Here is a 24,857-nt window from a genome sequence, read left to right as displayed (position 1 = left end):
GGTAGGGGGGGAGGAGGCTAGCAAGGAGCCTAAAAAGCCCTGATAGACTGCTCTTTGCTCCTGTTCTCCTACTTTACCCGTCACCTGCTCATGTGCTCATGGCCAGGCTGGCATGCTCCCATGAGGATAGGCCCTCTCCTATGTCCCTGCATCCCCAAGAGTGCACAGCTGTGCATTGGTCAGTGGGAAGAATGGGGTTCTGGAGGCAAGAGAACATGCCTGAGTTGGCCACAACCCTGACAGCTCTGTGGAGGCAGGCCCAGCTGGTGTCCATGGGCCACCCTTTCCATTTGTAAGGTGGGGGAACCCACGCATGTAAATGGCAGGCTATGAAGTGCTGTCCAGGTTAATTGGGGCAGAGTCATGGAAACTACCAGGAGTTTTCCCACTCACTGTCCACAAGCTCCGCCCTTGGAGGCCCCCAGGTCTCTCTATTGCCTGCCCGGCAGTTGGAAGTGCATCAAGCAGGCTCTGCTCCAAAGCCACCATGTGTCTTACAGGCACAGCTCCACTAGCACCCAGGACTCTGACATCCTGAGTTTAGCAATTCCCCCGGTAATGTACTTGCTGTTATGAAGCAAGGGCCACACCAGCAAAAAAATCCCCTCCCACTCACGCACGAGTGTAAAGTGACACCCTGAGGAAGTGCTGAACCAGTACCCACCGTGGTGCCTAGATAAACACCCCTGGTGAGGGGGTAATGGACAGATGTCAGCTGGAATCTCTCCACCAGGCTCTGCCCTTAGTCAAGTACTTCACCTCTTTGGGAGTTAATTTCTACATTTTTTTTTAAAGGAGGGAGCAGGACAAAGTGCTAAGGGGAATTCTCACTTTGAGAGATATTTCTGTCATATAAAAAAATCAGACTTCTAGTTCCCACCAGTGACTATAAATGATGAAGAGGGGAAAAAGAGGGGAGAGGAAAGGAACAGTGGAAGTACCATATTACAGATCTATCACTGTGGCTTGATGTTTCCACTAAACGTTGTGTCAGAAGACAAATACTAAACACAGACAATTACTAAAATGTAAGTATCCATAAATAAACAACTCAAGAGTTATCACAAAACACACCATACAACTACCTTCCTTAGCAGGAATTGCATCCCTTTGGCAGCAGGATATGTACTTATGTCTCCTTTCTATAAAAATGCTTGCTTGTGTCTTTTGCCCATTTTTCTATTGGGCTGATTTTGGTGATTCACAAGAACTCCATATGTATTTCAAACATTAATCCTATTTTAGTTATATCTGCTGAAAAGAACTCTTCTCCACTCACTTTATGGTGTCTTTAGAGAAACAGAATTTTAAAATTTAGTGTGGTTAATATTTTCTTTATAGCATATGTTTATATTTTAAGAAATCCTTCCCTGACCTGTATACAGAAAGATATTCTACTACATTTTTTTCTAAAAGTGCTACATTTATCTCTTGTGTTGAAGTACTTCATACATAAGGAGTGATGTTTAGTTTAAGCTGTAAAAATCCATCCTGGCATCTGTCACAGACCAGACTCCCTCACCCACATAGGTCAGATCAGACTCTCTGGTCGGATCCACTTGCCTATGGTCTATCCTTTCACCCAAACCACACTGTCTCTGTTAGGACCACCCTATTGTAGGTCTTCCTATCACTAGGACAAACCTCCCTATCATAATCCTCTTCATGAATATACTGGTGATTCTTGGCCTTTGTGCTTTCATATAAATATTTAAAACAACCGGTCAAGATTTTGATTGCAATTGTACTGCATTTTTGTACCTCAACATAATTAAGATACTTAGTATTCCTATCTATGAACATGGTATGTCTCATTTATCCCATAAAGACAAGTTTTTTAAAAGTCATCTTTTAATTATTGATTTCAACTTAACTGCTTTCAGAAGAAAACAATTTCTAGTGTAATCATATTAAAGTGCTAAAATATAGGACGAGAGACAGAATGGGACAGTCACTGCACTGTCAGTCCAGACTTCCAAGCTCTCTGCATCTGGAGTCCTCGCCAAAGGCAGGACATGTGGAAGGGGATGGATAGCATCTGGGATTAGTGAGCAGCTGTCCTAGCACTCTAGTGGTCAGCAGTCTCTGTGCCTCTCCAGAATGTATAAGAGCAATAAGTTTGCAGAAAGATTCTGGTGAAAGGATGAGAGAACCTGGTGGCAAGATATGTGGGAGGTATTTGATGACGCTTAGGGTAAATCAGAAAATCTTCTTTAAAATTGGGCACAGAAAAAATATGTATAATATCTATAATTTAGTTCTATATGTCTGATTCAGGTAATATATTAAGATACTAAAAGATGACTATAGTGTATGTGTCAGCCACTATGGTTAAAATATTTAAATGTGCCTTCAGTTATATTATAAAATAAATTAGCATTTCCTGTAATTATTATATTTGGGTTCTAAAGAAATGAAACTTTTAAGATTACTACTGAGTAATAAGCTCAAATTAAAAATGCCTTCCAGCTATCACAGTAATTTTAATTTTGTTTTGGTTGGATTATAAGTGATTGTCCAAGTCTTCAACATTCTGTGCCTGCAAGAAAAACATTTACTAGTAGAAAAGCTCCTCCTAGTCTGCTCCCAATAGCTGCTTCCCATCCCACTGCTGGTTCAGAGAGCAGAATGTCCCGCACAGAAAGCCACCTATTCCACGTTTCAACCAAACAGTTTAAGCTAATCTGAAAAAAATGAAAAAACAAAACAAAAATAAATAAATAAACCAACCTGTCAAAATCCCCACTTTTAAGAGAAACTGAGAAAATCAGAAAATCACATGGAAACAGCAAAACAACTGATTGATATAAAAATCAGTCAACCAAACCAATCAAAATCCCTCACCCTCACACAGGTGTTTATGCTCGAAAGTGGACATTTCAGACCAGAAATGCTTCTCTGTCGGCTCAGAGCCAGAGCCCGGAGGCAGCAGTTGTGAGACCACAGTGGGCTTGTGGGTCTGAGCATCGACTTGGTGCCCTTCACTAAAGGCCAGACCACTGTTGAGTTTTCCAGCTGCAAAAAGGTCAAAGAGCCAGGTCTTTATGCCTGCTATTGCACACATTCGAATTTCTAAGGGCACAAGGCTGCCTTGCCCCAGGTTACATGAAGGCTGTGCCATCCTAGAAACCAGGCTTCTTGGATCCATTCTGATATCCCGACCCCTCCACTAGGAGCATTCCATCAGAGGCTGTGGGACCTGCCCATAGCAGTGCCACTGACCCCACCTGGGCTCACACACAACCCTTCTCCCTGCATGGCACTCCTGCACATGGGGCCGGGCCAGCCCTCCCCTAGGTGCTAACATATGCCTCCCTTAGTCCCATGGGCTGTGAGCAAAGACAATGCAGGCAGGCATCACCAGCATCAGAAAGGTTCCTGGGCTAAGAGTGGCTCCAACCGGCTGTTGGGGTCTCACAGATGCCCGCTCTCATTTTCACAGGCAATGCCTGGGAGTATGAGACATCAATTTTCTTTTTAAAGCTGCTGATGGTTCTTTGGAGAAGACTGAGAAGGTTCACACCTTCACCCTCCACCCACCATGAGATCTAATTAAAATAAATTCATAGAAAGGTGAAGAGCATCCCAAATAACAGAGAATGTGGTAGGTGGGGATACCAATGGCAGGGCCAGGTATCAGCACATGTCCTCAAGGAGGAGGCTGAGGTGGCCACAGGCAGCTACAGCAGTGGTCTCGAGCAGGCAGGTGGGGGGACTGGAGTGAGACAGAGCTGTGCCCCGCTCCCCTCCGCCAAGTTTCTACTTCATAAGTGTGGTCCTAACAGCACATCTGGGCAGGAGGAAGATGGCTTCCCAGTGGGGGCAGGCAAGTATGTCCATCACTGATTTAGAGTTACACTGTCCTCACCGCAGGGTTAAAACCAGGAACCTTTAATTTAAAAAATATATATTTTTTATTGATATTTTACAGAGAGGAAGAGAGAGGGATAGAGAGTTAGAAATATCGATGAGAGAGAATCATCGATTAGCTGCCTCTTGCACACCCCCTACCGGGGATGTGCCCACAACCTAGGTATATGCCCTTGACCAGAATCGAACCTGGGACCTTTCAGTCCGCAGGCCAACGCTCTATCCACTGAGCCAAACCGGTCTCAGCGAAACCAGGAACCTTTAAAAATAGCCATGGGGGTGTCATGAGTGGGGAGGGACTTCTCTTCACCGCATCCTCTATCATTTAATTCCAATGTGTGCTGATTAATAAGGTGTTTTTTAAAAGAGAAAAACCATCAGTCTTTCTTTTCTACTTAATAGGAAATTTCTTTCAATGATGATGAACTGATCTCTGTATTTCCAATGCTTGTTACTTACTTCTTAAAAACTCTCTCCTGCCTTGCCTTTGCATCTTATTCAGATGACCCTCCCTCACCTGTACAACTCAAAGTGTAAGGGTTTGAAGAGAACCCCATGCAGGCTCGCCTGCCTGGAGACCCTCCCTGACAGGAACAGAGTCAGAGGATTTGAAGCTCGGCAAATGTGGACGGTATAGAGAAGAAAAAGGCTTCTCAAAATTGGCTGCAGGTTGGCTCCACCTGCCAAAAGCAGCAAAACCAACAGCTGACCTTAGCCTCTTATTTCTTTTTTCTTTCCTCTCTCCCTGCCCCCGCCTCCCATTTTTCCTGGCACAGCTAGTGTCTCCCTGTTTATCCACTATAGCTAAACCCAAGAAGAAAGCCCTTGTGCTCTCCATTGCTGCCCCATATCTTGGCCGTGAGAGTTGCATGCATCCCCCTTGGCCTCTAGGCCACAGGAGTTTAGGATGCTTCTTCCTGAAGTGAATTAGGATTGTCACTGTTCTCCAGCACTGATGTTACTAACTCTAGAATGAAACCAAGGCCTGTCACCATTGGTCTTCATACACGTGTGGACCCTGTTTCAACTAGGGCTTCGAAATGGGAGAGTGTAGCTTCCCTGGGTGTTCAAATACCCTTTTCTGACACATCTCAGACTTGTTTGACAACACCGTCATCTCACTTCTTAGATGCTTGTAAGACACTGCTACCCCCGCCTATAGGGGGCGGGAAGGGCGCCAGTTTCAAGGCAGTTACCACCCATCCTATGTGTGGAGGAAAGCCCCCACTGCAGCAACAACTAAAACAATTTGACATCAGGCCAAGTCCTCCACATGAATAGAATTAGTGCTAAGAGGTTAAAGGTTATTCAAGGTCATTTGGATACGACAGAGGTCAGGAACACTGAGAGAACGGTATTAATATTATTGAGTAATATTAATATTGTAGCAGTTCACAGCAACATGCAGGTGGTAAATGGTAACAAGAAAAGAAGGAAAGGCAAACAAAGTAAAAACTCACATCTGGGTGCGGGATGGCGTACTGTCCCTGGATCGTGTAGGCCTAGAGAGAGAAACACTGTCAGCTCGGGAAGTAGTGACCCTCCCCTGCAGAACAGACTTTCTCCTGGGTGAGACTTTCATTGAACCGGCCCAAGCCACCTGCCCCAATCCTGTAGGACAAAGGGAAGTGAACTGGAGTCAAGCCTCGACAGCGCCCCTTGCTGGCTGTAGCTACAATCACACTCATAAGCCAGGTAGTTGCACCCCACTTCCTAGGGGCCTGCAGGAAGTCAAGTCATTGGGGAGAGAGGGAAATGACTTTTCCCTCAGTGCTTCTAACTCCCATACCACCAGTTTCTTAAAAAGAAAAAAACTAAGAATGATCTGACCCCTGTTATAGTTTACTAATCATTAACCTTTTGAATATTTAACCAAGCATGAGTACACATTTTTAGGAAATATTTATGCCAAGAAAAACAAACAAAAAAAGAAACCTTTAAGAGGTGACTCAAAACCAATTTTGCAAAAGCCAGATTAAGTAAGAAATGTACCCAAATCATTCAGAGATTAGCCAGTTCATCTTCTAACTTCTGAGGACAGGGTGGCTATTCTGACTTGAGAGGCAGCACACCCATGCCATAGCTCCAGGGGGACCAGGATGGGTCCCAAGGCCTCATTTGGTTTCAGTTTCACTAGCCTTCAAGACAGTGACTGGACCAGCCACAGCGAGTGTGAGGCCCTGAAGCCTCTCCCACCTGTTCCCTACACAACCCCCCCACCCCGCCCCCGACAAACAGAGACGCCACCCACCCCACCTGCCTCAACAGTCTATCAACGAAGATGCTTCCAGAAACTCATGGTCAAAAAACAAATCACACAGAGTCAAGGGAGAGTAAAGACTACGCCTCGGTGACATGGAATGTGCACACCAGCCCCAGGCCAACCACACTTTACAGTCATGGGGCGGCTCAGGTGTGGAGGGACATGGCTTCTAGCACCTGGCCAAGTGGGGCCCCCATGTCATGTCCTACATGCACATCTGATGCCCACTCATATGGGTCTCTGTGAATCTGAGAGGGAAACCTCAAGCCCATCCAAGAGTCACTTCCAGGACCCCCAGCTAAGGGTGGTTTCCAAGGTTCTGCCAAATGGTTTTTTGTTTTGTTTTGCATCTGCTGAGTTTTCATCATAAACAGCATGGCTGTGAATTAAAGACCAGCCAGCCATTTGACAGGGACCACAGGAGGAGAGGCCCTGGTCTGGCACTTCATGGGAAGTAAAGGAATCTTATCAGATAGAGCAAGTGTCCTGGGGAAAGGGCAGTGGGGTGCTGCCTGTGCTGTGCTGAGTCCACAGGAACTGTATCCACATCTCACTTGCAGGGTTTTTGGAGGTGCCATCAGGCCATGGTCCAGTGTGTCACCAAACATACACTGACGTGGGACACACTGCTCCCACAGAGCAGGCAGGGTGACAGGCCTGACTTGCTGCACTGTATCCCTGCAGTCTAAGTGGAACTGCACATGCGTTCCAAGAGGGCAGGTCTTTGCCCTGACATCTTAAGTTTCTGACTCAGTTTCCCTTCACTTGGATGGCTATGGTCTTCAGTTCTGCTTAAACTGTTTATGCAGCTGACTACTCTCTCTGGAGAGAGGTAGAGGTAGACAGACAGATCAAATGTTCGGTCGAGATGAAACCTGTGTCATCTGTCACAAGCTGGGGAAGTGGGAACTACCCCTCTGTAGTGGAGCACTACTGGACAAGCTGTAACACGCCCCCTCCCCCCCCCCAAGATCTCCAGGGATGTGTCATGACCACAGGCAGGCCACCTGCAGGGAGGTGTATCTTCACACAGATATTTAGGGTGATTCTCAGGCCACACGTCTCTAAAGTCCAGGGACAGTATAGGGTCTGAATTTGGAGGGGACCCCTTGTTGCGTTAGGTCTCATTTATACCTTCATTTCTGAGTCTGTACTGTGGCTCCTCTGCCTCATTACCTGCAGTATAGTGATGACTCTCATGTGGCCTTGCCCCTCCCCGACAGATGACCAGGACTGGCCACTGGCTGGACCAGACTGTCCCAAGGGCACAGGTGCCGAGTTAAGATGGACCGCCTGGCGATAGCCTCGGGACAGATGCTGATGATGGTGGTGACTGAGAGGTGGGCCTGCTGCCGTTGTTTTACAGGTAAGAAGATGAGATGGGTGGCAAGGTGCTGACCACAGCCCACCCCAGTCAGGTCTTCCTGGGCCCCTGTTAATATTAATGTCCTCCCTTTTGAATAAAGTCCCACATTTCACCGATGGGTGATCATGGGTTTGTTCCTACTTTAGCGTCAAGACCACACAGGTAACTAACCTGCTAACTTACCACAACCTTCGGGGAAAAGCAAGCAGACTTTTGAACAAGGTCGATTGTGACTCCCCATCACCAAGTTAAGATTGGTGAGGAGAGGGGCATAGCCTTGGGTCCTTAGGTCCCTGCCTCAGGGCCCCCCTTTCCAACCTGGGGCTGTAGTAGGAGGATGGATGAGTGTGCAGGTTCCTGGCAAAGGCCATGGACATTTGGAGACAATGTGAGTCAGGCGGCGGATAAGAGATGCCACCAATATGGACATTGGGGGTGGGAGGACAGTATCTGGATGGGGATGCTGAGAAATAAGTGAGAGCTGCTGCATCACTCAGAGGCTATTAAAAAAAATGTAAAAACCATGGCCTGTCCTTCACCTAACATGTGAGTCAATGCTGAAGATCAGATAAGATTCCTTTACATAGTAAAGAGAAATGGAGAAGGCTATTGTTAGCCTTTTTCTTTTTTAATAATGTAGAACATCATGGCCGTGCTCCCCTGACCTCCCCTGTGGTAAGTCTGTCTTAACTCTCCCTTGAACAAAGACACACATCACTGCCGACTGGACACAGAGCTCCTCCAGGCACCACTGGCTGGGCATTTTCAAAGTCCATCCATCTCCTGGAGCCAAACAACCCTGAGGTGAGGGGACAAAGCTCCTGCTCAGACATCTCTGGGCACAGCTCCATCTCTTCAGCTCTCTCTAGGCCTACTAAGTTAACTGCTGGTCCTACATAAAATTTATTTGTGACCCCTGGCCTTCTAAGCCCTTCTTGGTAGGACAGCAAAGAGGACAGTGGCTCCGGCCAAAACAACAGGTGTGTAAAGCAGACGTTCACGGCCTGCTGTGATCAGAAGGCTCCCATCTGACTGGGCAGCTTTCCCTTCCTTAGAGGCATGACTCTTCTCTCATGTGCTCCTAGGAATTCATCTGTGGAAAATTGGAAATGTGTGTTTCAGGGGAATATAGTATCCTAGCTCTTACAGTCTTACTTATCTCAACCAGGAGTCATAAAAGTCACCTGTAACGCTCCTGGCCCTCATATCTTCGCTTAAAAACACTTGAGAGCTAGATTTGAGCAGGCGCAGCCCAGTCAGGGAGATGTTTCTGGGGTCCAGACTCCACAGGGCATCCTCCTTGGCCCTTTCTGTCTGCTGGACACTGCCCAGTCTTTCTCACATGGCAGTCCACATCCATCACACTGCTCTGCTGGTGCCTGGCAGTGGGCCGGGAGAGCTCTGCATCCAGGGCCCAGGGGGCAGGAGACGTGCACGTGAGAAGGGAGAAAACCTGAGTGCACTAACGGGCAGCGGCGGGGGCTGCAGTAAAAGGCTGAGGTTGGCAGTGGAGGCCGCGAGCGGGTCGGCTCTTACCTGACCACCTGCAAAAATGACAGGGGTGGAGGCGGGCTTTGGGCGGTAGGGAATGGTGGCACCTTTCGGTGGGGACTAGGAAAAGGGACAGGAGAGGAAGAGAGATCGTTAGACAGTCTCACACGTGGCAGTCATGAGGGTGGGGAGACCTCCTTCCCGAGCCCGCCCAACACTGTACCCCAACATGTCCCAGTGCCCCAGGCTTGCAGTGCCAGAGGGGTGGGGTGATGCCCTAGAATGGGAGGGCACCTGCTTGAAATCTTGCCCTCACCACCCCAGTTTCCTCCAGGAGGTCACTTCCCTCCTTCTCTTAACCATTGTCCTAAGCACCCCACATGGTGCCAATCACCCCACATGGGCACCAATCGCCCCAGCAGGACAGTGAGGAGTATGGGTCTGAGAATGGGCTAAGATGGAAAAATGTGACCCTGCCCTTGCTCGCGGGAGCCCCCAGCGATGTTCAGTTGAACAGACAGCTGCCTCTAGGCCTGCACGCTGTTGCTCCACATGTGTGTTAGCCTGGGGTTGTCCTGAGAGAAAAACTCTCCCTTTCCTTAGATCCTCCCAAATAAGCTGGGCTGTGCATAGCTTGACCATGGTCCCTTCAGGCCCAGTGCCCCAAAGGCTTTGCTTGACCTGTGGTGATGTCCAGTTGAAATCATAGCAAAGTTAGAAACATCCAATTTCATTATTTTTTTAAAAAAGCAATTTTTCTTTTTAGTTCTTTGTGACCTCCCCTGTTCCTTTTTTTCCCCATACTTTTTTTTCTTTTCAATTATAGTTCATATTTATTATTATTCCGTATTAGTTTCAGGTGTACAACATAGTGGTTAGACAATAATATACTTTACAGAGTGAAAGCCATTTTTGTAAAAGGGTCAAGTCCAAAGGAAATATTCCACAGCCATGATGAGGTTTGCTATAATTTCCTTAGATCTGTGGTTGACAAACTGCGGCTCTTGAGCCACATGCAGCTCTTTGGCCCCTTGAGCGTGGCTCTTCCACAAAATACCATGACCTAGGCGAGTCTATTTTGAACAAGTGGCATTAGAAGAAGTTTAAGTTTAAAAAATTTGGCTTTCAAAAGAAATCTCAATCATGGTATTGTTGATATTTGGGTCTGTTGACTAATGAGTTTGCTGACCACTGCCTTAGATTATTCTGTGTCCAAAAATATATGATTCTTGTCTTCTGGTGAATGATATTCTGCCAGATTCCAATAAAGTCGACCTAACACCTTGGTCAGAGGCAATCAGGCCCTCCTTGTCCCTCTGGTGGATAGTCTTCCCTGGTTGCAGAGGCCATAGACCAGGCCTGGTGACTGAGTCAGGAGTCCCAGAGTCAGTGGCACCACCACCAGCAGGGGGAGTGGGACAGGGAAGCCAGTTCCTGCTTGGGGTTTTGGAGGCCATGGCCCATACAGGCCCAGCCCACAATCTGGCTAGTAGGGCGTGATATCACAGTGCCTTCACCCCAAAACGCACAGCCATGTGGGGACAGCTTCAACTATGCAGCCCAGGCCACATTATGAGACCCTGAACAGATTGTGTGAGCTTGGCTGTGCTGTTCAACTTTGGTCCAGTTGTAAGTGGAAGGGGTGTTGGGAAGACCTGTGAGCTGACCCCAGCTGGTGTTCGGGATTCAGTATTTTGGTAGTTATGACTGAGCCTCCCAAAATGTATCTGTGCAAACTGAGGTTCATTGTGGTCTCAGACTGGACTCAGGACTCACTGTGGAAGAATCATGACGAAACCAAGAGTGAAGGAGTGACTGTTCTCACTGCTTCAAGCAGAAGACTCAGTCTGGCTGCTGCTCCCATCCCTGAGCTGGGCATCATGCTACTCATGCCATTGCTCGGCCCATCATCCCTGCTGCATGGTGGTGCCCTCTGACCCCATCAATGGCAGCATCTGCAATCCTGATACTGTAAGCTCTTCCAGGCCATCTTGCCGATTCTGGATTGGGATTCCTCATTACCAACTTCCTCTGATGGAGAAGAGGCTGAGTACAGCCCCCTGTCCTGCTCCCGCTGGGAAAAAATGCAGCTGTGTGTCGTTCTCCACAGGGTGCCACCCAACTTGCTCGCACCCAGGATCCCAGTGGTAATTTCAAGGGTGGAGGCCTACACCGTAGCCATGCCTGGAAATCCTCTGGTCTTCTGCTCTATTTGTCCAGTTACTCTTCAGCAATGAATCTTCTTCCCAGGTAGGAGGGCTGGTCCCACTCTCTGAGAGCTTCATGACACCGACAAGAACAAGGCATTACCTCCACCCAATGTTTATCATTCATTTTGCCACGTGCACTTCACCATTCACATAAGCCTCCAGTCATCAGGAAAGAGACAGGGCAGTTCCAGCCATGGCTTTGGGGGTGCCAGCACCCCACAGTCAATGAGGGTCAAACCTGCTTCTGGGGGCTGTCTGACCATGAACGTGGCACAAGCAATGCCACTTGGGAGGATTTCTGAGGACACCACAGTTCTGTTCTGACCCTTGATCAGGTATGTGGGTGGCTGTTCATATCACTCTGCCACCCTGAGGTGCCCCGTGCTGCTTAACAATTGGCCATCTGTTAGCACTCAGAATCCCAGGCCAGTTGTCACTATCCATATGGCCCTCTGGGGTCCCACTAGCCAGACATTAAAAAGGACATGGCCAGCACCAACTGTCACTATAACCAATGGTTGTGGAAACTTCAGAACAACATTTAGAAAAATATTTTGACTTCATAAAATATCGTACTTTAAGAAAAAACTATACAATTTCTTTTAGAGTTGGACATGGGTTTTAACATCAAGCCAAGTACAAAAGAGAGGAAAGCCCACAGCGGCCAGCGAGGCTTCATTTCCCATGGGAGATTGCTGAGGTGGTCACTCTAGCAGATCCTTAGGCCCAGGGACCATGAGCAGGGGCCAGGCAGCCTGGCCACCAGCACAACTGTTGGAACCTTTCATTTGAGGCAGGATGACTTCATTTTAGCTTAAAGAAAGAGAACTATTGATTGCTTCAATGACTCTTACATTTTTGTATTAGCTGAAATTTAAATTTCAGGGTTTTTCCAAAAAATTTCAAAGAGGTTGTACCATCTTTGCTTCTCAACTCTGGGTTTAATTCCTTTGTACACTATTCTGTCTTTACAATTTGGGCATTTTTATGTGCTTTTCCTAAGTCCTGCCCTTTGTGGGGGCTCAGATAACTTCAGCTAGCTCAGCAGGAGGAGTTTTGTCCGCAGCAAGCAGCCTTTCCACCTCCAGTTCTCATTTCCAGCACAGTCCAGTCTCCAGTGCAGACCCAGATCCCTCTCCAGTGCAAACTTGTATCCAGAGCAGACCTGTCTCCATTGCAGACTTGTACTGTTTTTAAGGCCCAAACCTTTATTAAAGGGCCCTCACATCAAGGACTAATAACCTTTCATCCAGTTCCAGAAATAAAGTGAGGGGCACATGCCTCCCCATGTGTCCTCCTCTGCTTTCCCAGTGAAGATGACAGACCCACCCTATAGGGGACAGGCACCAGCACTGCCCTTCTCACAGTGCCCAGCATGGCTTTCATTCACTTGGCCTTGGGCCTAAATCAGGGACCTGGGACACATTTCTGACACCTGGACCCCATACAACCCTGACCTTCAGGGCCCCTGAGGAACCAAAGCCTTTGCCACCACCGACACTAAGTAGCCACAGCCAGCTTGGACTGAAGGAGGCCCGGCCATGTGCTCAGATGCAGAAACTGTACCTCCAGCATGACCACACAGATCTGCTTGACACACTGGATGATGGCATCAGGAGTCCCTGAGATGGTCACTGCCCGCTCCGTGGAGTTGGGCAGCATGTCCCCAGCCACCTGGACCTGGGCACCTGTGGACTAGAGAAACCAGATGTTGGAAGGGGCATGACAGAGGGAGGCGGAGGCAGTGAGTGCCGAAGTAGCACTTCCTGGATTCTCTCGAGGATGTGCCTAAGGCACAGTGCACTGGGAAGCCACCAATACATTACCCCATGTTGCCCCCTCCATGCAGGCCCTCTGCATGTTCCCTTGGGGAGCCCCTGTGGGCTGGTCTCAGTTATCTCAGCCCACTGCTGCCCAGCACAGAGATCGTGCATGGCAAGCATCACTGCCTAGGAGGCATTTAACTGGCAGACTAGCATTTGCAGGAGAAGAAAGAGAGTCATCTTTTTTCAAATGTGTGGAATTCTATCTTCTCTGTGGAGTTTTAGGTCACAGAGAAAAGGATTCTAGATGGGCCTAAATAAAATTTGTGCCCTCTTGTTCTTGAAAGACTGAGATTGGAAGGCCACCCTCCTTCTGGGAGGGATTAGGCTTTCCTTGAAATGAATGAAAATGTGACAGAGAAACGGGGGCAGAGATCACAAGCCCTTGTATAGGGTCTCTGTGCCTCAGAGCCACGTGACTGGAATGGGATGCTATAATCTTCTGTCTCCTGTCTATTCTGTTGGAGCATATGCCCCTCCTTCACAGTACCCGGCACCTCTGCACATACCTCCTTACCCACCCAGTGGCTCAGCACCCACCAGGCTGGGAAGGGTCCTGTTACCTCCCTGATCTCCTTGATCTTGGAACCGCCTTTGCCAATCAGGGAGCCGCACTGGCTGGCGGGAACCACCAATCTCAGCGTCACCGGGGGCTTGCTGGTGGCAGGGCTGTTGCTCATGGAGTTGATGATGTCCTGGGGATGGAGGAAGGTTTAACTATTGACTAAGAGCCTATGTGTGAACACCAAGAGTGTGGAAGCAAGGCTCTGCTTAGAGCCCTTGACAAGCCAGAAGGTAGGGAGCTAAGGCTGCAGAGACCAGTGGTGAAGGCCCTTTCCTGAGCAGCTTCCAATCCACTGTGAAGAGGACCAGGGTAGAGATGCATGCACTTCTAGATGGAAGAGCACACACCCTGGAAAATGGCTGAGTGTGCAGAAAGAGGGCACAGAAGCCAGGCTGGCTGGTTACAGAGTCTTGAAGGCCAAGGAGAGGATGGTGGGATGGACAAAGGGGACCCCAGAGACATGTGTCAGAACAGCCATGGTGCTGCTGTGGACAGGGCAGGGCACAGATCGGAGGGCACTTGGACACAGGGCCTGATATTTGCCCTTAGGGCCTGGTAGAGCCTGGGGGTTTGGACAGACAGGGTGACACATTTTTCTAAATATATTCTCCAGCTTGATCACCCTCTGAATAAAAAACATGAAATATACCTTTAAATAATTTTAGGCAGCCCTAACTGGTTTGGCTCAGTGGATAGAGCATCGGCCTGCGGACTGAAGGGTCCCAGGTTCAATTCCAGGCAAGGGCATGTATCTTGGTTGTGGGCACATCCCCGGTAGGAGGTATGCAGGAGGCAGCTGATTGGTATTTCTCTCTCTTCAATGTTTCTAACTCTCTATCCCTCTCCTTTCATCTCTGTAAAAATCAATGAAATATATTAAAAGTAATAATAATTTTAGGCAATTTCAAAATAAAAATACATACAAACTTTAAGTTGTGACTCACTGATACAGGTGCCCAAGAACCAGCTGGGTCTAGCCCTGTTCACTACCCATCTCGAGCGGGTGTATCTTACCTCCTCAAACTTATAGGCAATCATAGCGAAGGCCTTGAAGATGGCATCAGTTGGGCCAGTGATGGTCACGATTCTTTCTGGACAGTTTCCTTCCGAGATGTTGATACGGGCACCACTCTAGAAGGGAGTTGAACAAATCCCAGAAACTGGATTAAAGCCATGGGACCAATAATGGGTTGGCTTCTCCAATAACTTATACAAACATATCCAGTTAGCCCCTGAAGGGCAAAGCTCAACACTAAACAGTAAAATTCTCTCCAGTACTTCCCTCTACAGTGAGATTTTAATTAGAGAAAGGACTCAAGTGACCAGTAAGGATGTATTGTGCCCATGGCAGCTCCTGTGGGAACATCGGGGGTGTGGGTGTTGAGGACAGGGGCCTCTGAGCTGTAGTGTCCAGCCTATTGGAGACAGGATGCAGCTAATGCACGCAAACTTACCTCTTCACGCATCTTTTTCACAGTTTCTCCTTTCTGGAAGAAAGATTTAGACAACAGGAAGAAAGGTCACTCAGGAGTCCACTACAGGCAAATATAGAATTTGGTGCAGCCACGTGAAGTGACAGGAGTATGCCCCAGGGGCAAGAGGGCAGCAGATCCTCAGAAAGCAGGGTTCCCTACAGGTGCTGTCCAGAGCCTGACACATGTAATTTACTGAGCCCTCAGCACATCTGGCTCATGAGCCCACATAGGAGGAAACCCAGCTGCTCACCCAGGGGCATGAGGCTCTGTGAGCAGATGGGCTGAGACCCAGGGACCTGACTGGGCACCACACTTGGCCAGGGCACCTGCTCCCTGGAGTGGAGATGGGATACACCCAGGTCACAGCCATCCCCATTTTCATCACAGGCAAAGCAGAACCAGTTCCATGGATGCGGGAATGGGAAGACACCGTGAGGTACATGGGGAAAGAGCTGGACTTTGAGCATTGGAGGTGCCCCACTGAACAGGAACCACTTAGGAAACCAGGGGTCCTGAGGTGTTCAAAATGGGACCACCAGGAGGACAGTGCCTCAATCCTGACCTCTCCTACAGGCACAGGCTCCAAATGGGTTTTGACTTTTCCACAGGAATGTTTCTTCGGTTTTGGAATGGAAATGCAAAGAGACTCACTACCACTCACAGAGGCAGGTGACCACTGTAATGAATAGAAGTAAAGGAATTCTTACTGAGCTCTCACACCTGGGAGGAAGGTCTGGCTATCAGGGTGGCAAGAGGTAGGGCTGCTCTCAGACCAGCTTCATAGCGGTTCAGCTTGAGAGTGAGAGTCTTGGGATTCTCCTGGGAGCCTCACTGCATGGAGAACCTGCTGCCCTGGGGACAACCCCCATCCCCATCCCTCGCTGCCCCAAACACAGAAACCCCAACAGAGGCAGAGTTCATTTAATAATTACCTTCCCGATGATGCTTCCAACTTCCTGTAGGAAAAAAAAATCACAAAAAGCTGATGTCATATAGCAGGAGGAAAAAGGCCCCATATGACAGACATGTTATGCATGAAGAAGGGACATTTAGGTGGTCCTGAAAAGGCTTGCAGGCCCTATGTCTAGAGGGTCCCTCTATGCCATTTGACCACCACTGGTGCTTCTGACTGACAGACAGCCAAGCAGAGGAGAATGGCCAGCTGCTTTCCAGCTAAACAAGTTGGAAGGCACACCTATGCACTTAAGGTAGCAAGGAAACCCTGCAAGAAATGGATGAAAAATAAAATCTCCCTTGATTTTGTGATATAAAGAAAAATAAACACTCTCTTTGACTTTTTAAAAAGATAGAACATTCAAAGACACCCTTGAACTTGCCACCACGGTGCTAAAACCTGGAGCCTGTGACAGTTCGGACACATGGTCCCAGCCAAGCCTGCTCATCCCATACCTCTCTGCCTGGAACAGACCCACATGGTGCTACTGTGCATCTCATGGAGGCAGGGTCAGTTCGCTTCTAGCCACAGAGGACATCTTTCAAAATAAAACTCATTGTTCTTGAGGGATATTCTACAAAAGAACCGGACAGAAACATTCAAAGGTGAAAAGACAAGAAAGACCAGGGCAAGTCCTTCAGGTTAAAAGAGACTGAAGACATGACAAGGACATGAAGTGGAAGAACACTTTAGAGTGCCCTGTTAGGAAGAGCAGTGCTGGGATGATTAGGATCGTGAGTGGGGTCTGTGGCCAGGTGGCCAGAACAGATCAGCATCACTGTCCTGACTTGATGGTGAAGGTGATAATGGAGGAGAATGCCCATGTATATAGGAAATACATATTAAGGTACTTGAAAATAGGATGTCACCTGAGCAACTTATTAATTTCAAATGGTTCCAGGAGAAGCCTACTTCAACTGGACTGCTTCTGCTCTGTAAGTCTGAGATTGCTTAAAAATTTTAAAAGCATAATACAAAGCAAAGGTCCCAGCTCTGGGCGAGACCTCCCTTCCTCCCAGCTGGTCTGCTTCTTTCTTTCTGAGGAGAGTGACAAAGGCAGGGCTTGTGCTTCTGTACCTTTCCATGCATCAACAGGCGGATTGTCAGGGTCACATTCAGGCCACCTTCTGAGACCTTGGACTCCATCTTTCTCCCAAAATGCGTCTGGGGGTGGTAGCTTAAGGTGCCAAGGGTGTCGAGAGGAAGGATAGATGGGGCCCAGATGGTGTCACCTGGAAAGAGAAGGCACAGCTGCTGCTGAGAACATCAACCACCAATGCACTGGAGGATGTTCTGGCCTCTGGAGGGGCAGGAGGCTGCTGGTGAGAGGCAGAGGCTCAGGGAAAGGCTTCCCAGAGCATCGTGGAATGACCTGATGGGGAATGGGGTACAGGGCAGTGAGGGGATGGGCCTCAGGAAATCCCTCCAGGAACAGATCCAGCCCCACTGCTCAGTAACTGCCCTCTGCCCTCATTTTCCCTCTCTAATAAAGGAACAGCTCTCCTAGGTGTTGGAGGAGAAGCAGGGTCCCCAAATAAGCACTGAGGCCCTCATGTGCATCCAGTGAGTGCCTCCTCTATTGTGAAGTTCATTCTGCCCATTTCCTTCATATTGGTGCCAGGATCCCAGCTTCCCACTAAGATACCCTTCACCTTTAAAAAGTCAGGGAAGTTCAGGTAGTGGTGTGTCCTTGACATCTAGAACCAAGATTCCTTGGTAAAGCTCACTTATAAAGTAGATTTAATCTATATCAATTAAATTTCCAAATAGCTAAATGTCCCTTTTAGAAGTTTTCAGAAAATGCTTTAAACCCTCATATCATTGGTCTGTTTGCTGTATATTTTCTGCAGATAGCTGGCTCAGCGCTTAGCCCATGAGGCAAAGTGAAGGCTCTACTTCATAAATTACAGGCAAGGAGTGATTTCAGGAATAAAATCTAGAGTATTGGAGGTAGACGCACAATGTGCTCCCAAGACTGTCTACTGGTGCTCAGGCCTGTGGGGCTTGTCCTGAATGGGTGATTGATGGAGGATAAAGACTGTGACCTAGGCCCCACACCAAGATGCATGGGGGTCCTGGCTTCAGCCCCTTCTCACAGAGGATCGGGTCCTCATCTGGGCTGGATTCTGAGGACAGGTCATACTCACCCTCATAAGAGCAGCCTCACAAGACAGGCACCAGTAAGGATTTAAAACAAGGTTAGGTGAGGGCTGGAGTGAACAGTGGGGAGGGGACTCTCAGATCAGACAGGCCAACCATGTCAAATTCAAAGGCTAAAACGGGCCAAATAAACAAGGTTTAAGTTTATATGGGTCGAAAAAAAAAGCTTCAGTTTTCATAGAAACGTAGGTTTATTTCGATAGAGACATGCTGAATACAAAGGACTGAAACAAATAAGTAACTGTTAACATAAAATAATGGAACATTTTAATAAAAATTAGTATTTTTTCTTGAACATTAACTTACCAGACACTGAATAACTGCACAAATTAATAAGCGTAACACAAATAAACCTATTTTTCTTTTTCTCTGAAAGCAAAATATTTCCTGTTGCACACACCAAACAAGTCAATACAAGACTAATGACGTGGCAATCTGCTGCTAAAATATTCGCTGCTAGTATTAGTGGAAAGAAATTGTGCACCAGTGCGTAAGAAAAATGAATGCAATACAATTATTAAAATCAGTCATTAGTGAATGTTGTAGTTCATTATTAATAATTATGTATAACAGGATATTATAAAATTTAAGTTACAAAACTTTTATGAAAACATTTCTTACATTCTGTTATATTGGGCCGCAAAAATATTCGCTGTGGGCAACATGTGACCCAGGGGCCGCAAGTTTGACATGCTTTGTCTAGGAGAACGAGGCATGCACAACCCAGATACTGGGGCATGGCTAGGGCACGCCAGACCCTGACTCTAGGGCTGGGAGGGGCTGCTTCACTCTGAGGGCAAGGTTCATAAGTGAGTGGCGGTGGTGCAGCATTTCTGGGAGTTTAACAGGCATTCTTTGGGCCCCTATCTGTGCAGTGCAAAAATTGGGGTGGGGAAAAGGATGAAGAGCCACCTGCTTGGGTGCGCAAGTACATGACAGGGTGTGGGTGATATAATAGGGATATTGCAGGGTCCACATGTTACGGGGCATGTGGGTACAGAAACATCACAGAGTCACGGGGGTCCTGCAGAAAGAAGAGGAAATGTGGGCACGATTGGGCCCCATAGGAGCAAGGGACACTACTGGTCTTTGGGAATGTGGGCAGGTAAAGGATCAGGGAATGGGGGCCTTAGGGAGTTGACAACAGAGTGTCTTTGTTGCACAGAAAGGGAAGGACTGGCTGGGGGAAGATTCTGGGTGAACCATGGTACAGGCCAGGGCTGAGGGTTTCCACTAGAGGGCCAGGAGGGACTCTGGGCCGATTCTGCAGGAAAGTACAATAGGCCTTCAGGAGCTGCCACCTGCCCAGGTGCATACCTGAGAGTGTGCCAGGATAATGAAGGATGAGGCTTTGGAAGCTCTGAAAGGATCCAGGGGCTGGTTCTGCGAGAACTCCTCACACATTACCCGCCCCCCCCCCCCCACACACACACACACACTAATGACAATGTCACTTTGCCTTCTGGCTGCCTAAGTCCTTCAAGAACAACAGTTCTGTGAAACCTGAATGTGTGGCCATGCACCTGCAGGCGTCCAGACATTGGCCCTGTGATGTTAACTTATAAAGATGAGAGGTTTTGTCCACACGCAGGAGAGACTACAGGTTAAAAAAGCAAGCTTTTCCTTTAAACTTAGAGGTTTTTATGAGGCAAAAGTTTTTTTTCTTGTCAAAATATTTCTGCTAAAAATATCTGAAAAGGAAAACATAAAAATAAAGCACAGAATGAAAGTACATACCATCTTCTGGGTGATATGTAAGGGACTCCTGCAAAGGGCAGTCACGGGCATGGGCAAAATGACAGTTTCTAATTCTATTTCTGCATTAATAAGCACTCACACTTAAAAATATATTTACAGACAACTTCAATACATTCCAATTATTAGTTCTAATTATTCATAATCAGAACATTTAAATAGCAAGGATTTTAACATGAAGGTATAATACATAGCAAGAGAATTTTAATCATCCTTCCATATGAATGTCCTCTATCTAGTACAGTAGCCACTAGCCATATGTGGCTATATATAGTTAACATAAAGATTCATTGGCCACATTTAAGTGTTAAGTAAACAGTATTGTGTAGCTCCTGGGTGCGAATGGAGGAACACAGATAGAGACCCTTTCTGTCACCCAGAGAGTTCTGGTGAACAGCGCAGTGCATGTGACCCTCGGGAGGAGAGGAGGCTCTAGCTGCAGTGACTGGTGTGGTATCAGATAAAAGCACTCCTTCCTACAGAGGCGCCCTGCAGCAAGCCCTTTGGACTCCAGTATGTGTAAGACTGAGTTCCCAGCACCCCTAAACTGAATCTGGTGGTGCCAGGCAGCGGCGCCCGCCCCCTTTTTAATTAGAAACACCTCCTCCAGTGTCAGGGGGACAGCAGGCCCCCCTGGCCATCTGTTATGTAAACGTTTCCAGCCATGGTGGTGAAAGTAGGTCAGTGAGTGCCAGGAGTGTTGTAGGCTGTCAACTGTCATCAGACACAGGCCAGCGAGCTGCTGCAGAGGCCAGTGCCTTCATCACATGTCAAGAGGGTATGCCACAGTGTTCTCTGCAGACTGGGGTGGGAACAAAAAGCAGTCCAGGGTAGTTGTTAAGTGTCATCTGTGACTCAGTAACCTTGACCCTGAAGAATCCACCTTGTGCCAGCTGGCGAGTAGAGCCAGCCAGCAAGTAGCATGGGGCAGGTGGCTTCCCCAGGATCATGGGCCTTTTGATAGGCATAGAGTCATCCTGGCTGTCTTGCCAGGCCCCTGGACATCTGCTCATTCCAGGCAACCCTGCGAGTGTCTGAGGCTTGTTCCCACCTCAGAGGCCGCTGCCGCCTGGGAACACACAGGAGCAAGTTGGAGAATCAAGGGGAAGCAGCAGTTGGACTCCTGTAGTCACAATCACCCCAAAAAGTCAGAAGGGTATTCCACAAATCAGCAGATTTCTCTCACCAATAAGGAATGCTCCTTTTCTCTTTATTGTTGGGGATTTAATATATTTTAAATTCATTTAATTGGAGGAAGAGAAGAAGGCCTGGTTCCCCTATAAGGGCTGGGAGGAGCCCTCCCCTTCTTGCCCATTGATACTTGTCTGCCAGAGGAAGCCCATTCAATAAACACCACTTTGTGGTGACACCATCTATAGATGTGCCTCAGCCCTGAACACACTTGGACCCAACTCCTACACCACCACAATCCCTAAGAGATACTTACATTCGGCACGTGGGACCGAAACTCCTGACCCATCCCAGGCTCTTCAGATGTCTGTCTCCCCTGTTTCAGCACTCCTGCCATCCAACTGCTCAGACCTGAACCCCCACAACCACAGCTCCCATTCCATTCAGTAGCAAATCCTGACACAAGATACAGAGTTTAACATATTCATATTTTTTCCAGTTTCTTAAGGAAGAAGCTAATGGCATCAATTTAAAATCTTACTTCTTGCCTAATAAGTGTATTTAGTTCTATAAATTTCTCTCTACATATGGCTTCACCTGCATCCACAAATTTTGTATTTGTGATTTTTGTTCAATCATTTCAAAATACTTTTGTATATCCCTCTTGATTCCTTTTTTGACTCATGAAATATTTGGAAGTATTATTGAGTTTTCAAATACTTGGAGATTTTGGGATATCTTTTTTTTTAATCTCTAATTTAATTATATTATGGTTAGAGAACATATTTTGTAATCCTTGAGGTAGTTTAAATTTATGGAGACTTGCTTATGGACCAGAGTGTGGTTCATCTTAGTCAATGTGTGTTCTTATGTTAAGGGTGGATGGTTCTAAAATATCTATTAGAGCGGCTGGATGGTAATACTGTCCAAGTTTGCCATTATCTTATGATTTTCTGTCTGCTTGTTCTATCAAATACTGAAAGAGTGATGTTGAAATCTTTGCTATAATTATGGATCTGTCTGTTTCTCCTATTTGTTCCCTGTATTTTTAAGCTCCATCCTTAACATCATAATGTTTGGCATTGTCATGTTCTGTCAATGTACTAACTCCTTTGTTATGAAAGATCATTTTTATCTCTGGTAATATTCTTGGCTGGAAATTTACTTTGTGTTATCATAACTGCACCGGCCTTCTTTTGGTTAGTGTTAGCATGGTCGATCTTCTTCATTTTTTTATTTTTAACTTTGTGTATTTAAGTTTTTTTGTAGGCAGCATACACTTAGACCTTCTTTTCTTTTTATCTTATTTGACAATTTCTGACTATTTGCAGTGATGGATCATATGGCTGTGTTTAAACTGATCATTTTATTTGTTTTCTATTTTTATTATCTGTTCTTTGTCCCTCATTTCTATTGTTTTTTATTCCCCTCTGTCATCTTTTAGATTAAATGCACCCATTTTATGATGCCCCGTTATCTCTTTTATCCACTTATTAGTTACAACACACTGTTTTGTTATCATAGTTGTTACTTTAGGGTTTAACTTATTAAAAGACAATGTCCAGTGGTATTGGTCACTTTACATGGAGTTCAAGAACCTCATAGCAGTCTGCTTCCACTTCTGCTCTCGCCTGTACTGTTACTGTCACACACTTAAATTCTACCTATGTGATTTACAAACCTTATAACCATCACATGTATAGATTATTTCTAATGTGTAAAATATATTCATTTAAACTTCACTTACAACTCTTGATGGATTTATGAAGTCAGCTTCAATGGGTGGTTCTGTGACATAGCTGAAACTGCATTTAGGAGGTGGTGGGAGTACGCACGTGATGCCAAATACCCAGCCACTGCACAGGAAAATTCTGCTGCCGAGGAGGCACTTGTAAGGGGAAAGACACCAGAGAATGCTTGCTGATGGCCCCTTCTGGGAATCTCGGTGGAGCCACAAAGCCTGCCCCAATATGGCACAGCCAGCCCCACTGTAACACAGCCCACCCCAGTGTGGCACAGCCAGACCAGGTGAGGCATAGGAGATGGGCATCAAAGACCAGGTCTTGAGCCTAAACTGGCTGTTCTTACCCCAGCTTTTCCCTCCAGGAACACACAAATGCAAGAAGCAGACAGATATTTGCCTCATAGGTACAGTAGGTCCTCGGGTTATGTCGGAGATCTGTTCCAACAGTAAGACGTAACGCGATTTTCCCATTTACATGGAGCACATACACAGCAATAATGAAGTGAAACAGTAAAAAAAAAATTTTTTAAAAGATAACAATTCCTGACCTTTACTTGTGATAAAAAACATAAAAGCACATATGTACATACGTCGAAATCACAAAACCTTTATATATATATATATATATATATATATATATATATATATATATATATATATATATATATATATATAAATAAAGAAATGGGAGATGGCAAGGTAACCACGAAACGATGTATGTCGAGTCCGATGTAACCAGAGGACTGCCTGTAATTGGTAATTAATAACTTTGTTAATTCAACGAGTATTTCCTTGGCAATTACTTAGCTGCAGGCACTGTGCTGTCCTACAAAGATAAACAGGATGGGCCTGTCAAGAAACCATTATGGGAATAAAGAGAAAAAATAAATAATTACGGTAACAGTGACAGAAGATACAGAACCCAGAAGAACAAGAGGTAGGTCCACAGAGCAGGGCGAACATGGGAGGACCTCCCTCCTCAGCCAGGTGAAACCCTCTGGGAGTTAGTCAGAGGATGAACCCTTAGGCAGCAGTATGTGGGGACTGTGAGGGCTCTTGGAGGAAGCTCTGAGAACTGTCATCCCTACTTTCCAGAACTGCTTCCAGGGCAGCAGCCATGCAGGTGTCCTATCTTAGGATGACAGCACAGCTGCAAGATTCCAATCTAGAAAAGGAGGCCCTGCTCCACCTTGTACCCTAGTGCTCCCCTGGTGGCCCAGTGTCTCATCTGGTTGTGCAGTGCCCACCTGGTGACCCAGTGCACACCTTGTACTCCAGTGCTCACTTCGCCATCCTGCAAAGATACAGTAGGGAGGCCTAGGCATTGGAGTCACCTGGATAGGGTGTGCTGCCTCGTATGGCCTGATCCAGGAGACCCAGGTTGCCTGGAAGCAGTATTTTGAGATTATGCAGATTTCTCTTGAGCAAAACTACACTGGGGAACCACTGGTCCTAATTCCTACTCCAGTGTTTTTCCTACTCTATCTGTTAGGAATTCCGGTAGTCTGCCAAACAGGAACCAACAACCACACAACCAAGTAACCCGGTATTCAGGGCCTGTTTTTCTTCTTGAGAAAGAAATTGGGAAGGGGCAGTGAGCTGGCAGAGGGAGGTTGCAGACCGTGGGAGGTTATGGGTTAGGACGCGGAGGGCCGGGAGATTTGTGACCATATGGCCCAGAGCGTTGGAGAGGGGTTGTTTTTCACAATGGAACACCACTCAGCCATTAAATGGAACAAATTATTTATGCACTTAACAACCGGGGTAAATCTCCAGAATTAGGATAAGAGAAAAAGTCAATCCCCAAAGGTTACACACTGTATAATTCCATTTATATAACTTTCTTCGAATGAGAAAATTATAGAAATGGGGAACAGATTAGTGGCTGTCAGGGGCTGAGGAGGAGGTATGGACAGAACAAAATGCTTGTGGCTATGAAAGGGCAGTATGGGGGCGGAGTGGGGATGGAATTGTCTGTTTTGGTGTCAATGTCCTGGTTCTGATATCTCCACCACTGTATTCTAGACGTTACCTCTGAGGGAAGCTGAG

The 24,857-nt window shown here is 46.9% G+C and overlaps 1 protein-coding gene across 21 annotated transcripts in view; it reads right to left on the bottom strand.

Annotated features, from left to right (window-relative positions):
• PCBP3 (poly(rC) binding protein 3) overlaps positions 1–24,857 on the bottom strand; it is a 184,306-nt gene that overhangs the window by 15,752 nt on the left and 143,697 nt on the right. For 10 of the 21 annotated variants that reach the window (XM_084876132.1, XM_084876121.1, XM_084876141.1 and 7 more), the window contains 8 exons: positions 17,096–17,250; positions 15,996–16,019; positions 15,043–15,075; positions 14,603–14,719; positions 13,533–13,718; positions 12,767–12,895; positions 8,967–9,110; positions 5,331–5,372 (listed from right to left, as the gene is read on the bottom strand). In XM_084876132.1, the coding sequence (XP_084732258.1) occupies positions 5,331–5,372; positions 8,967–9,110; positions 12,767–12,895; positions 13,533–13,718; positions 14,603–14,719; positions 15,043–15,075; positions 15,996–16,019; positions 17,096–17,250 (830 nt within the window). The remainder of the gene's footprint in view (positions 1–5,330; positions 5,373–8,966; positions 9,111–12,766; positions 12,896–13,532; positions 13,719–14,602; positions 14,720–15,042; positions 15,076–15,995; positions 16,020–17,095; positions 17,251–24,857) is intronic. The other 11 variants (XM_084876126.1, XM_084876128.1, XM_084876127.1 and 8 more) reach the window with 3 other exon arrangements.

The sequence above is a fragment of the Pipistrellus hanaki genome (genome assembly GCF_964339955.1).
Source record: "Pipistrellus hanaki genome assembly, chromosome: 2".
Taxonomy (NCBI): domain Eukaryota; kingdom Metazoa; phylum Chordata; class Mammalia; order Chiroptera; family Vespertilionidae; genus Pipistrellus; species Pipistrellus hanaki.
Note: the sequence above shows the minus strand (reverse complement) of the source record. Positions and strands in the feature narration are given on the sequence as shown.